General features: G+C 40.9%; 1 protein-coding gene across 1 annotated transcript in view; it reads left to right on the top strand.

The window, feature by feature from the left end:
• Positions 1-12,302, top strand: part of IQGAP2 (IQ motif containing GTPase activating protein 2) — a 292,564-nt gene extending 280,262 nt beyond the window's left edge. The window contains 5 exon segments of the mRNA XM_049766526.1: positions 1,564-1,776; positions 3,712-3,872; positions 5,693-5,830; positions 6,877-6,985; positions 11,381-12,302. Of these exon segments, the coding sequence (XP_049622483.1) occupies positions 1,564-1,776; positions 3,712-3,872; positions 5,693-5,830; positions 6,877-6,985; positions 11,381-11,494 (735 nt within the window). The 3' untranslated portion in view covers positions 11,495-12,302.
• The last annotated feature ends 2,629 nt before the right edge of the window (positions 12,303-14,931 follow it).

Genomic DNA, 14,931 nt, shown 5'->3' on the forward strand with positions numbered 1-14,931 from the left:
CCGGAATCTTCCATAATTGGCTGCTAGGAAATTATTTTGTTGCGATGTTTAGAAAAAGAATATAAAATAAAAATATATTATTTGTTAATGAGTGGGTATTTTTAAATAATATGAGTGAAAATACTCCTAATTTAGCACCAAACCTTTAGTTCCCATTAAATATTTTATTTTCCCTCCAAATGTAGTCTAATTACTTAAAATACAGACTTGTAAGACCATCTTTGGCTCTGTACCTCATAACTGAATCACAGAAATATTTGCCTGAGCTCTAAAATGAGAACAATAATAGTACCCAACTCAAAGGTTAGAACTAAATGAGTTAAAAGTATGGTCAGTGGTAGAATATCTGATACATGGTAAGTGTGTATAAGATTGACTCTGATGTCCTTGTTGCTAACCTGGTCTGTTTTTATGTTCATCATATTGAACTGCCCATTTTGTGCGTAATAGATCATGCATTCTGAAACTTAGTCCCACAGCTGTCTAGAACAATAAAAGGGTTAAATCATTAATCTCTCTATATGCTAAAATATTCTTTCTTTGGTTCAAACCTTGCAGTCGTTTTGTTTGAAAATAGTACCTTTGTCAGAACAAACTTCTCTGACTTCTTTCACTGTCTGTTTTGGGAAGTGGGCCACTGGAGAGGGGGTGAATTGCATCCAGCAGTGCTTAGGGCTTACTCAGGGTTCTGCACTCAGGGATCACTCCCGGTGGGAATCAAGGGATAGTCTAGAGTGCCAGGGATAAAATCTTAGTCAGCCGCTTGCAAGAGAAGTGCCCTATTTAGCCTCTACTTTCATGTCTTTTGAATTTCCATAAAATTTGGCTCATGTGTGAGAGGATACATGTTCAGAATCATGTTTCAAAGAATCATTTGCTTTAATTTCCTCCTTTTAATTGGCCTCTTTGGGAATTGCAATCCTTCCATCAGTATATTACAGAGTGTTGGTTTCCGACCCTAACTAATTTATTGGGCCAGAGAGATAGTATAGTAGGTTAAGTGCTTGCTATGGATGCAACTGACCTGAATATTTTCCCCAGCACCACCTGAGCCCCACCAACAATAAGTCCTGAGCACAATTCGATGTGGCCAGAACAAATAAAAAACATAATATATCCCATTGGCAGCAAAGTAGATATCAAGAATATTATGTTGGGCTGGGCTGGAGCAATAGCACAGAGATAGGATGTTTGCCTTGCACGAAGCTGACCCAGGATGGACCTAAGTTTAATTCCCAGCATCCCATATGGTCCCCTGAGCCTACCAGGAGTGATTTCTGAGGGAAGAGCCAGGAGTAACCCCTGAGCACCGCCAGTTATGGTCCAAACCGTGCCCCCACAAAAATAAAAAGAATATTGCCTTAATTAGATCTGCCATGTTTCTCCAAATGATGAAGTCATTCTTTCCCAAAGACCTACTTCAAACCCTACCAAGACCACTCTGATTCTGGTCTCTGACCTCTCGTTTGCACTTCTTTAGTTTGGATGTTAACTTCAAACAACTTCTGAATCTGTAAAATTAAGAAAGCAGAGAAAAATCAACTTCTGACCTTCCCCTTGCAGGAACTCGAACACTCCAAAGACATGGTGAGCCGTGCCATTTTAGATTCCAAGGCCCCGGAAGAAATTAAGAACAACCAGGCAATAGTTACAGACACACAGCTGCCCCTGGAACAGAAGAAGAGGAAAATCCAGAGGAATCTTCGGACACTGGAACAGAATGGAATCGTGTCATCCAAAAATAAATACCAAGACCTTCTCAATGAAATTGCCAAGGTTTCTGGAAATAGTATTTTCTTTCTTCTTAACTTAGTGACATGTTAATCACTGGCTACTTGCTGGGCACTCTGGAAGGGGTTCATAGTTTCATATGCTATGGTACCTGCCCTCTTCAATATTACAGATTTGGAAAGGTCTTCGAGTATTTGATGCCTTTCAGTAGCAAATTATCACAACTTCCCCCTTCAGAGTTGATACACACCAGAAATAAATGCTTGGAAAATGTAATAGACAGTTTTCTTCTATGCCTCTAAGCTGTGCTGCTGGTTTTGGTGCTTTCAAATAATTCTCCAGAGGTTATTTGTCATTCAGATCATTTGTGCTTAGACCTGCTATTGACATGATCATTTGGTGTCCCTGAGATTTTACCTCGAAGTAGTTTAGCATAATGCAGTTCAGACTTAAAAGTTTAGTCTCTGTTTTCTCATCCCATATTTTTACAGTTGAGAGACTTCCTGAGAAAAGAAGCTCAAATTAGTATAAGGAAACATAGCAGGAAATGGGCAAGATCTGTTTGCCAAGGATAAGGAAGTATATTTTTGGGTTAAAAGGACATTTCACTCTTTGTACACAGGTTAGCTATAGAAATCAGGAAGAAAAAATGTTCTTACCTTTTACAAGGGAAATTCACTTCTTTTCATCTCCATGGAAAATTAGAATCTGTTCTGACATGCTTACCTTTCTGTGCTTGGGTCACTCAAGAGAATTAACATTTCTTCATATAACACTGGGATGGAAAGCAGTTGGGACTGTATTGTAGAGAAATTGATGCTTTTGCCTCAGAAACAGAATGTAAAAAATATCATGAAGATTCTATTTCTTTAATCAGTTTCCTTACATTTGTCCTCCAAGATTGGTTTTGAATTTGTCTACAAAGGAAAAATATTAAAAAGCAGTTTTCTTAAATGAGACATTTTCATAGGTAACATTTAATATCATTTTTTAAAAATTAAGCTTGTATCTAAATTTGAGTATAGCATATAGCATAGTCCATTTAAGCTGCAAGGGAACTTGACCAACTTCCATTTTCCAAGAATTCTATTTTATTAAATCCAAGTAATAGTATCTGTGCTGAATCTTTTCATTACTCCTTTATATTTTATTTTTGTTTTGAAGCCACACCTGGCATGCTCAAGGGTTATTCCTTGCTCTGCATTCAGAAATCACTCCTGTCAGGTTCTATGAACCATATGGGATGCCAGGGATCAAACCAAGGTTGGCCGCATGCAAGGCAAACACTCTCTTTGTAGTACTATCATTCAGGCCCCTCAGTTACTCTTGAGAACCTATTTAAAGTATGTTCTGAGACATAAGTTTGTTTTGTCTCTGCGGTACTGGGTTCAGATCCAGGACTTGATACAGTCAAGGCATGTCCATGACTGCTGCCCCAGCTGGAAAATATTCTGAAGAAAGTGCGTTTCTCTAGGGCCGGAGAGATAGCACAGCAATAGGGCATTTGCCTTGCATGCAGCCAATCCAGGACAGACAGTAGTTTGAATCCCAGAATCCCAGATGGTCCCCCCAAGCCTGCTAGGGGTGATTTCTTAGCACAGAGCCAATAGTAACCCCTGAGCGCCGCCAAGTGTGACCCAAAAGAACAAATAAAAGAAAAAGTGAGTTTCTTCTAAGTCTTTCTTGTGCCCTGTTTATACTACATGTTACCTAAATTAATGATATGGTTATTCTAAAAATGCTTGTTTTTGTCAAAAAGAGAGAGAGAGAGAGATCTTAGCCTCTCTCCCATTGTAAAGTGGGGATTCTTTCTAATTTTGAAATGAAAAAACAGGTAAACTTTGGGGTGAGATTAAATAAAGGTGACTCAGATAAACTCTTCAACAAAAGTGATTTAACACTTGATACTTGTCATGTCTTCAGTCAGCAATATCATAAAGCAAACTACTGATTAACTAATCCATCACCTCCTTGTTGTAGGATATTCGAAATCAGAGAATTCATCGGAAGCTTCGGAAAGCAGAGTTGGTAAAACTTCAGCAGACCCTTAAGGCACTTGATGAGAAATCATCATTTTTTGAAGACCAAATTAATTATTATGATACCTACATAAAGACTTGTGTAGATAACTTAAACAGAAAGTAAGTTAAAAATCATTTCCTTTCATTCGATGCAGGTGATTTCTAAAAAGGGTAGTAATTCGTCTCCTATTTTAGTTTGTAGCAAATTTTTTGACTTTATCACTAAAAAACGAGCCAGAGATAAATTTAGAAACTCTTAAATTCCCCAACATTATTAGAATGAAAGATTTAAAAGTTGCCCTGTTGTGTTATAAGTAGCACTCGTTCTTGTCTTTTTCACTGGAAGGCATTTTTAAATTACCATACAAAAATAAAATCTACCATTATTTTAAATGTTTATAATAATGCTTTTGACACTTGGTAATGTTAGACAAGCCAGCTATTTGCTAATTGTAGCTGAATGATCTTAAACTTCCCAGTAGTTTTTAAAAATCATTATTGATGCAAAAGACAAAAGTTGGCACATCTATTGGCCCATTTTTATTTATGTTATAGATTTTTATATACAAGATAGAAATTTTTAATGGACATTATTTGCTGGTAATTATTTGTATCACTAGATTCAGTCAATATTAATCAAATTTTAATTATGCACTTAAATTTTGTGTTCAATTATACAGTATTTTCAATACAATTTGTGCTCAGACAATAGGAAATGAAAAAATCAATTGCATCAATCACAGCAAAATCAATGAAAGAAAATAACTTTATCTTGGTTCACTAGTTCTGTAGTTTGTTTTGTGTTTTAATAAAAAAAATTTACTACAAGCTATTATCAGATGGCCTACCAGGAGACATGGAATGCAGAGATGGAACCCAAGACTTTGCAGGCCTTGCCATCTTGTCATCCACATTTCTGAATTTCAGCATTTTTGCTTTTAACTGTAAATTACTTCTCTTCTGGGAGGAAAAATTAGTCAGGCTCACTCTCAGTAGACATGAGTATTAGGGTTTGTTTTGTGGTTTGGTTTATTTGGTTGTTGGTTTTTATTTTTGTTTGCTTGTTTGTTTACACTTATTGCAACTAATTCGTAGCATTTTTTTTTTAATTTTTTTTGGTTTTTGGGCCACACCTGGCGGTGCTCAGGGGTTACTCCTGGCTGTCTGCTCAGAAATAGCTCCTGGCAGGCACTAGGGACCATATGGGACACCGGGATTCGAACCAACCACCTTTGGTCCTGGATCGGCTGCTTGCAAGGCAAACGCCGCTGTGCTATCTCTCCGGGCCCATTCATAGCATTTTTTAAGTTGTGGTAGTTACTTGTGTCAGTTGGGGCAGTGGCGCTAGAGGTAAGGTGTCTGCCTTGCCAGCGCTAGGCTAGGACGGAATGTGGTTCAATCCCCTGGCGTCCCATATGGTCCCCCAAGCCAGGTGTGACTTCTGAGTGCATAGCCAAAAGTAACCCCTGAGCGTCACTGGATGTGGCCCAAAAACTAAAAAAAAAAAAAAAAAAAAAAAAAAAGGAAATAATGACATAGGAATAATATCATAGCAAGGGAATGTATTCATTTCTTTTGTTTGTTCGTTTTTCAGCTACACCCGGCAGCACTCATGGGTTACTCCTGGCTATGCACTCAGAAACCATTCCTAGCTGGGGCCAGAGAGATAGCACAGCAATAGGGCATTTGCCTTGCTGACCCAGGATTGACCACAGTTTGATCCCCTGGCATCCCATATGGTCCCCCAAGCCAGGAGCAATTTCTGAGCACATAACCAGGAGTAACCCCAGAGCATTACCTAGTCATGAGGTTCAATAAGGGAACATTATCCCCTTTAATCAGCGACTCAGAAACTGCATATTCAGTGTTATTTATTGCACAGCTATAAACACTTGGGGTTTTTTTCTGTCTAATGCACATAATTGGTTCTTATTCATCAGAGCTTCTAGAAGATCAATTAAACTGGAAGGAAGAGAAGAACTTAAAGGACCAAAGAGAGCAAAGCCAGTGAGATACACTGCAGCAAAGCTGCATGAGAAGGGCGTTCTCCTGGACATTGACGATTTGCAGATAAACCAGTGAGTGCCACCTGGAATCTGCTGCTGGTGCACATGTCTTCAAAACACACAGAGCTGACTCACGTGGCTCCCGTTTCCTGTTATGTCCTTTGAAGACAGCTTTGTTTGGCCTTTAGGGCTTACCCTAGATTACAGCTGTCAGGGGAAATACATTTATTGTAATCTCCAGGCTTGGGGGTGGGGGAGCTGTAACTGTTTCTCAGAGCTTGTCCAGCAACTTCAGATTTGTCAACTTCCCTCTTCTCTCTGAAAGCTTTGGCTGCAGCTGTGAGGACGGAAAGCAGACTGTCTTCAGATTCTGGATGAATAAGATATAGTTAGAATTGCAAAACCGGGGCCTTTTCATATCAGAGCCACAGAACATATGCTTGCCCCTAGACTGAGCTCCTTAGTCATGATGCTAGGAGTATATGTGGGTGTAAGCAGCCACACACCAGGTGACAGAGGTTCTCCCAGTTAAAGGGACCTGGAGCTGTGGCTATTGGCTCCTTTGACCTTAGTCTCAAAGGAGCAGGGTTCATAATATGCTTGCCTCCACACCTCTTGCCTGCCAACAAAAAATGTGGCTTCTATTCCCTGAGCCTCTCAAATCTCCTCCTAACAGCATTTTCTAGAAGAAAATCCTTCCTCTTTAATTTCTCCTTAAAAGCTATCACGGGGGAGGAGAAAGAGATAGTACAAAGGGTAGGGCACTTGCCTTGCATGCAGCTGACATAGGTTTGATCCCCATCACATCCTAGGGCCCCAAGTCCAATCAAGGAATGATCCTTGAGCACTGAGTTAGGGTTAAGCCCTGAATACCACAGGATGTGGCCCAAATACAAACAAAATTATCAGGAATACTCAACAGGCCTGGCAGCAGTAGAAGACAGTTTTTAATTCTCTTGTGCAAGGACTCACACTTTTTCCAACTTATAGAAGAAAACAGATGGCAAGTCATTAAGCCTACTTTTAGCCAAGAATGGTGATCACAGTTCCATTCATCACTTCCAACTTTAAATGTGTATTTGTAGATCCATCTGTGAATGGCTTTCTCTTTCCATTAGGTTTAAAAATGTTACATTGGACATCATACCTACTGAAGATGTGGGCATCTTTGATGTTACATCAAAAGTTCTAGGTGTAGATATGGAAAAAGTGCAACTAAATATTCAGGTAAGTTGAAATTTCTGCAGATTTGCAGGGGTTGGGCAGGAATTTACTGTTTCAGTCCTCCTGAGGTTCCCTGGTTTGTATTCATGACAACTAAGAATTTTTTGAGGGGGTCACACTAGGTGATGCTCAGAGGTTCCTCCTGGCTATGTGCTCAGAAATTGCTCCTGGCTCAGGGGACCATATGGGACACCAGGGATTGAACCCAGAGTCAATCCTGTCCTGGGTTAGCCAGGACAAAGTCCCTACTGCTATGCTATCGTTCTGGCCCCACAACTAAGAATTTTAACAGACGACCAAAGCACTCCTAGTAAGCCAACAATTGTTTGTAAACTCTGATTTTTACGAATTACTTGAACCTAAAATGTTTTTGTATAGTAAGCCATAGTGGCCATTTTTTTCTAAGCCTTATTTCCCATTTTGAATTTTAATGAAAATAATCCAAAAGCATTTGGGGATCAGGGAGGAGGTTGATGAGGTTGGAACCAAGATCCATTCCTAGCACCACAGGTCCCCTGAGCACTGCATCAGGAGTGGCTCCAAATAACCCCACCTTGCCTTGTCCCCAATCCCATCCCCCCAAAAGGCATTCAGAACTATCAAGAACAGAGTAAAGTATTTCCTTAAGAATTTACATATCTGGGGCTGGCGAGGTGGCACTAGAAGTAAGGTGTCTGCCTTGCAAGCGCTAGCCAAGGAAGGACCGTGGTTCGATCCCCCAGTGTCCCATATGGTCCCCCAAGCCAGGAGCAATTTCTGACCGCTTTGCCAGGAGCAACCCCTGAGCATCAAACGGGTGTGACCTGAAAAATCAAAAATAAATAAAAATAAAAATATAAGAAAAGGGGCCCGGAGAGAGAGCACAGCCGCGTTTGCCTTGCAAGCAGCCGATCCAGGACCAAAGGTGGTTGGTTCGAATCCCGGTGTCCCATATGGTCCCCCGTGCCTGCCAGGAGCTATTTCTGAGCAGACAGCCAGGAGTCACCCCTGAGCATCGCCGGGTGTGGCCCAAAAACCAAAAAAAAAAAAAAAAAAAAAAAAAAAAAAAAATATATATATATATATATATATATATATAAAGAATTTACATATCTTTCTAAGACTGTGTGGCCTGTATCTCTTGATTCTCTTTCTTCTTTTTTTTTCTTTTTGTGGTTTTTGGGTCACACCCGGCAGTGCTCAGGGGTTATTCCTGGATCCTGGCTCAGAAATTGCTCCTGGCAGGCACGAGGGACCATATGGGACGCCGGGATTCGAACCGATGACCTTCTGCATGAAAGGCAAATGCCTTACCTCCATGCTATCTCTCCGGCCCCGATTCTCTTTCTCTTTCCAAGAATTATTTTTCCAAGAGTTCATTAAATCTACTTGCTAGTGCTCAGAATCATAAAATTGAAAGACAGTATATGCAAAACAGATACCTAAAAAAGAAAACTAGTCTTTTCAGCTATAAGCACTGCTGTTTAGTCAAGGGAACCATATTTAAGCTAAACACACTTGAAGAGATCTCCATGTCAAAAACTGTCAGGGAAGCAACCACCAAGTTTAAATTCCTGTGCTCCTAACTTAGCACAGGATTGAGATTCAGAGAAAGTAGGGTTTCCATGTGTTTGTAAACAGAAACAAAACCCTGGGGACCCCAAAGACTGATGAGATGGTTTCTAGGTATTGTGCATGCTGATATTTTCCAGATTTTTTTTTTTTGGTTTTTTGGGCCACACCCGGCGGTGCTCAGGGGTTACTCCTGGCTGTCTGCTCAGAAATAGCTCCTGGCAGGCACGGGGGACCATATGGGACACCGGGATTCAAACCAACCACCTTTGGTCCTGGATGGGCTGCTTGCAAGGCAAACGCCGCTGTGCTATCTCTCCGGGCCCATTTTCCAGATATTTTGTGTGAGCCATCTGGAGAAGCCCTGGGTAATAGCACAGAGCCAGTCTCACTGCCTGTTCTATCCCTGAGAGAGCCCTGAAATTTCCTCCCCATGCAGGGAGCAGATACCAAAGTTCCTCTTTTCTGTCGAGCATGCCTTATAGCTTAAAAAGCAATATGGACACACTAGTGCATAAGATAAGGACATTGAGATAATGGAGCATAACATTCAGAGAAGGAAAAGTAAATAATATATGTAATTATGGATAGCATAATTTAATTAGTTGTATTGATTTCTAAGTTACTCTAAATGTTACTCACTGTGTCCAGGATTTTACTAAAAGTTTTTAAGTTGCTGTGGGTAAGTACAGAAAGAGAAAAGAACTGGTTACGGTGATGCAGCTAGCTGAGTGGTAGTTCTCTGCCAGTGGTAAAGATGCATAATTTGGCTGCCAAAAAGCAAATTGCTCAGGGTCAATCAATAGAGACCCAACAGGTGAACCATGAGTGACCGGGAGAGAAGCATGAGAATTCATTCTGAAACGTTTTTTTAGAACATTCAGGCAAATACCAAACTTCCCTCATTCCTTTTCTCAGGATTGGGCCAGCATTAGGATTCGCACTTCACATTGTCCTTGAACACACATCAGTCCTGTACATAGGACTTTCAGCTTTATCAGATTCCCATTTATACATAGGACATTCAGACAACTGTATTATTACATGAATAATCAAAGACAATGGTGGTAGCCTGACCCTGGTACAAGTAAAGGCCTAGGAACAAGGCAAGATTAAGACCTGAGAGGATTAAGTGAGGTCCCTCCTCACATGTCCTTCATCTCTCCTTGACCCTTGGTGAAAAGTAGGATATGGCTGAATCAGGAGCTCTAAGCCCTGTGCTAACATGAGAGCATGACTTACATGAAGAAACTCCAACACACAGTGTTCACAGTTGATCAAGGGTTCCAGGGCAGGGACATGCCCCATATTCAGATGCAGAATTGAGGGTCAGAGAGCCTATGGGGGAGAGGCAGCTCCTGCACTCTTGTTCTCTCTGCCCCACTGCCTCACTCTCAGGAGTAGAGTAGATCCTGACAATACAAAGTGGATCACAGCGACTGTGGTCTTAATGTGGTAGGGTGTTTGCTTTGCACACACTTACCTAGGAAGGACTGCGGTTCGATCTCCCGGCATCTCATATGGTCCCCTAAGCCAGGGCTGATTTCTGAGTGCATAGCCAGGATTAACTCCTGAGCATCACAGTTGTGGCCAAAAAAAAAAAAAAAAAAAAAACCGAAATGTTTTTAATGTTTCCATTATGAAATGAGAACTTAGCAGTTAAGGATGTAGCATAAGTAGCAGAGCAATATGTCTTGCATGTGGGAGATCCTGGGTTTGATCCCTGCTACCCCCAACATGTCAGTGGGGTCCCCAAGCACCACTGGGTGTGAACTGCTCCCACAAAAACATAATTGAAAGTATAATAATCTAATCATTACTAATTTAATGATAATGCTCTCTTTCATTCCTTTCTGTTGAGGGAGGAGCCTCCCAAATGGAGCTCTAGAGGTTCAGTTCAAGGGCCAGAAGATATGCTGCCTTTCAGGACATGTAACGCTGGGTATTACCCCGTCTATCCCTGCAATGCTTGGGGACATCTAGGGACATAATCAGTGGTACTTAGGAGCTTCCAGAATCATACCTGTGATGCTCAAAAGACCACGTGCTACCAGGGACCATTGCATTGGGTATAGTGCTTGCTAGGCATGTGCTTTAAGGCCTGTACTATCTTCCGACCATCATTTCAATTTTTTGGGGGGGGGACTCTGAGGGGTTACTCCTGGCTATGCACTCAGAAATTGCTCCTCATTTGGGGGACCGTATGGGATGCTGGGGATCAAACCGCGGTCCATCCTTGGTTAGTGCATGCAAGGCAAATGCCCTACCGCTTGTGCCACCGCTCCAGTCCCCATTTCAATTTTTTGTTTGTTTTCCTTTCTTATTCTTTTTGTTTGTATGTTTGAGAGAGTAGGCTACCTAGCAGTACTCCTGCTTTCTGCTCACAGATCATTGCTGGCAGTCTTGGGGGGATCATGAAGGAGTCAAAAATCGAACCTGGATTAGCCACTAAGTGCCCTATCCAATGTACCGTCTACCCAGATCCCCTCATTCCATTGTTACTGTTATTTGAAAATCTTATACCCTGTCATGTAGCTCATTGATGCCAAAGTATGGTACCTATACCAACAACAAGTGATACCACTTGAGAACATATTCAAATGTAGATATTAGGGTCCCATCCTAGAGCTGCAAAATCAGAAGTTCCTGGATATTGGGCCTAGCTGCTCATGTTTGAACCCCTCAATATTTTTATCCAGGTGATTCTAGTACAACCCAAACTCTGAGAACGCTCACTGGGGTTGTTAAGGCAAAGGAATCTTGCTTTGGCCAACAAATTCTGATAGAATGTTCTTAAAATGTGAGAAATGCTGACTGTTTGATTTTGTGGCGTTCTTATCATTTCAGGATTTACTTCAGATGCAGTATGAAGGAGTAGCTGTAATGAAAATGTTTGATAAGGTTAAAGTTAATGTAAACCTCCTCATATACCTGCTAAACAGGAAATTCTATGGAAAGTGAAGTGCCTACAGAACGTACATGGCTTTGGTGTCATCGGAGTTGGGAAATGAATTGTTTAATATTTTTTTAACATGATTGAAATCACTGCTTCTACATGTGTGATCTTTTTTAAGACCAAAACTTTTTTGAAGAATGTACCCATGTGCCTTTCTGATAACCTGGTATTACAGTAGAATGCTACACAAAATGAATTAATAGAAACAATTCCACATCTGTGGTATAGGTACTCAGATTTAAAACTTCAGAATTGCTCTGATCTGTTTTAAGGAGAAAATATGGTTAGATAACTAAGGATAAATGTGTAAACCTATTTTCCTATAAAAACATTTAAATGTACCATTTAAATAATGTAATTCTTCATAGATTTTTTTTCTATGAAGAAATGGCAACCTAATTATTTGTAATGAATTATTTAGATAAAGATTTAGTTCTAAGCCCTGTCTGCTGAGCGTTATCAGTTTTAAAGAGAAACTTTTGTGCAATTCAAAATGAAGTTTTTATAAGTAATTGAAAGTGATGATACAAGAACACTTTCTGTATAAAAGTATATATTTTATGTGATTTATTCCTACTAAATGAAGTGCACTACTGCCTCATGGTAAAGACTCTTGAACTCAGAGCCTTTAAGTGAGTAAAGACTATGTGGATAATGACCATAATCCCCACCTCCAGTCCTCACAATTTATTTGAATACTTCAATTGTGCCTCTAAATTTTTTGTAATGCAATAAGATCAGTATCTAGTTGGTTTATAAATGTATTCTTTGAAAATTGTTCGATGTAAAATAAATATTACTTAATTACATTAAGTTGGCATTTTAAGATGTCTTAATTTAGGGGCTGGTGAGGTGGCGCTAGAGGTAAGGTGTCTAGTCTGCCTTGCAAGCGCTAGCCAAGGAAGGACAGTGGTTCAATCCCCCGGCATCCCATATGGTCCCCCCAAGCCAGGGGTGATTTCTGAGCGCTTAGCCAGGAGTAACCCCTGAGCATCAAATGGGTGTGGCCCAACAAAACAAAAAACAAAAACCAAAAAAAAGATGTCTTAATAGGTAGAAGGTTCTTGGTAGGGTGACTTAGGAAAAGAGATAATATCTCTTTAGCTGTAATTGTTCGTATGACTAAAATTAGAGAAATTCATTCTTCTCCAGCTCATCAGTTCAAAGGTAAGTGAACAGGAGCCAGAGAAATAGTACAGCTGGTAGGGCACTTGCCTTGCATATGGGCAACCCAGATTCAATCCCCTAAATCCCATATGTTCCTCTGAGCACCACCAGGAATAATTCTTGAATGCAGTGCCAGGAGTAACCCCTGAGTATCTCCAGGTATGACCCAGAAACAAAAACAAGGGACCAGAGAGATAGCATAGAGGTAGTGCATTTGCCTTGCATGCAGAAGGACAGTGGTTCAAATCCTGACATCTCATATGGTCCCCCGAACTTGCCAAGAGCAATTTCTGAGCATAGAGCCAGGAATAACCCCTGAGCTCTGCTGGGTGTGACCCTAAAACCAAACAAACAAAAAGGTAAGAGAGCAGGCCCACAAGTTTTGCAGAAATCCAGGATGGCCATTGGCTCTGTCATTGTCACTAATTCCAGACCAGCAGGAAGAAGGACAGAAGTCCAGGACAAGCCTCTTTAGATTACAGACAGAACATCTGCTTACATCCTATTGGTCAACACTTAGTAACTTAATCACAGTCTGTTTCAAGAAAGCCATAGAAATGTGGCCCCTAAGTAGGCAGCCCTGTGAAGTAGAGAGTGCTGTGGTTTTACTAAAAGGGAAGTATTGTTACCTAGGTGGTATTTAGCTGTCTCTGTTTACCCTCCAATAGAAATCAGAACTCTCAGGCTACAGCAGCCTAGCATGGGACTCCTTTCATTCATGCAACAGGTTTTCAAAACATTGAGAAAGTGAGTTAGCTTATCCTTATTGAGTACAAATCAGCCTTTATGAGATCAACAGAATTTTGAAAACTCAAACGTTGCTGGGCCTGGAGAGAAAGAGAGGTCAAGGTGCTTGCCTTGCCGATGGCCCATCCCAGTCAATCTCCAGCACCATGTGGTCTTCCCCCCTAACCCCAGTGTCCCATATCTTACATCATGAGGTAAAGTCCCAGATCCCCCTTCCCAACACTGCATTGGGTTACTGGGATAATCCTGGGTTCTTACACTGAATCACTGAACTAGTTTACAAAGGCCAAAAATAAAATAGAACTGCCACTCTAGTATTTATTTCAAGCTATACTTTTTTTTGTTTTTTGGTTTTTTTGTGTTTTTTTTTTCTTTGCCTTGGGGGGACAGACCCAGCTGTGTTCATGGCTTACTTCTAGCTTTGCATTCAGAAAAATCAATTTTAGTGGGCTCGGGAACATATGTGGCACCAGGAATCTAACCCAGTTGGCCCTGTGCAAGGCAAGTGCACTGTCCACTGTACTATCTTTCTGGCCCCAAAGCTATACTTTTTTTTTAAATCCTTCTTCAGAACCCCAAATACTGGATAGTCAGGTTATTCTCGACCATTGATTCTTCCTGGAAATTTTCTTCCTGGGTCTCTGGGACTCCAATGATTCTTAAGTTGTTTCTGTTGATCTTATCATAGACTTCTATTTTCATCTGTTCCCATTCTTTGACTAATTTTTCCATTGTCTGCTCATTTGCTTTAAGTTTTTTTTCCGATCTCTCCTGCTGTATGGAATTGTTATGTATCACATCTTCCACAGCACCAAGTCTATTCTCAGCTTCTGATACCCTGTCCCAGAGCTTATCCATTTTGTCATTCACTTCGTTTACTGACTTTTTCAGGCCTGTTAGTTGACATGTTATTTCAGTTTGGAGTTTTGTGATTTCTGTCTTCATATTTTCTTGGTTCTTATTAGTGTTCTGTTCAACTCTATCCATGGTTTCTTTGAGTTCTTTGAGCATCTTCCATATTACTAGTCTAAAGTCCTTATCTGAGAGGTTGATTAGTTGGTTGGTCATTATCTGGTCATCAGAATTGTCATCTTCATTCTCTATGTCTGATGCTGGCCTGTGTTGTTTCCCCATTGTCAGACTTGTATTGTGGGTTTTTCTACGTGTTGTGGTGGTATTCATTGGCTATATGATGCAGGCAGTACACTCCTCTGGCTCCGCCCTTTCTGGATGGGCTGACTTGCCTCTAAGGGAGGGGAGTCCTCCCTGGACGAAGCCTCACACTGGATCAAATCTTAGGCCCGAGCATGCAACAGAGAAGATAGTCCGGAAAGAAATGCTTGCTTCTGTGATATAGCACAGTTCTTAGTGTGATTTTTTCTTCTTGTTGCGATGGTGTTCTTATCTTAGAAAGGCTCTGCTGGAGCCTCTTTTCGCCCCACTCCCAAGAGTTTCACGCAAGAGGACAGTAGACAGACATACACAGGTAGCACTCACAGTTTTTCACAGTTGGGCCCCACTGGGCAGG

Source organism: Suncus etruscus, chromosome 2, assembly GCF_024139225.1.
Source record: "Suncus etruscus isolate mSunEtr1 chromosome 2, mSunEtr1.pri.cur, whole genome shotgun sequence".
Taxonomy (NCBI): domain Eukaryota; kingdom Metazoa; phylum Chordata; class Mammalia; order Eulipotyphla; family Soricidae; genus Suncus; species Suncus etruscus.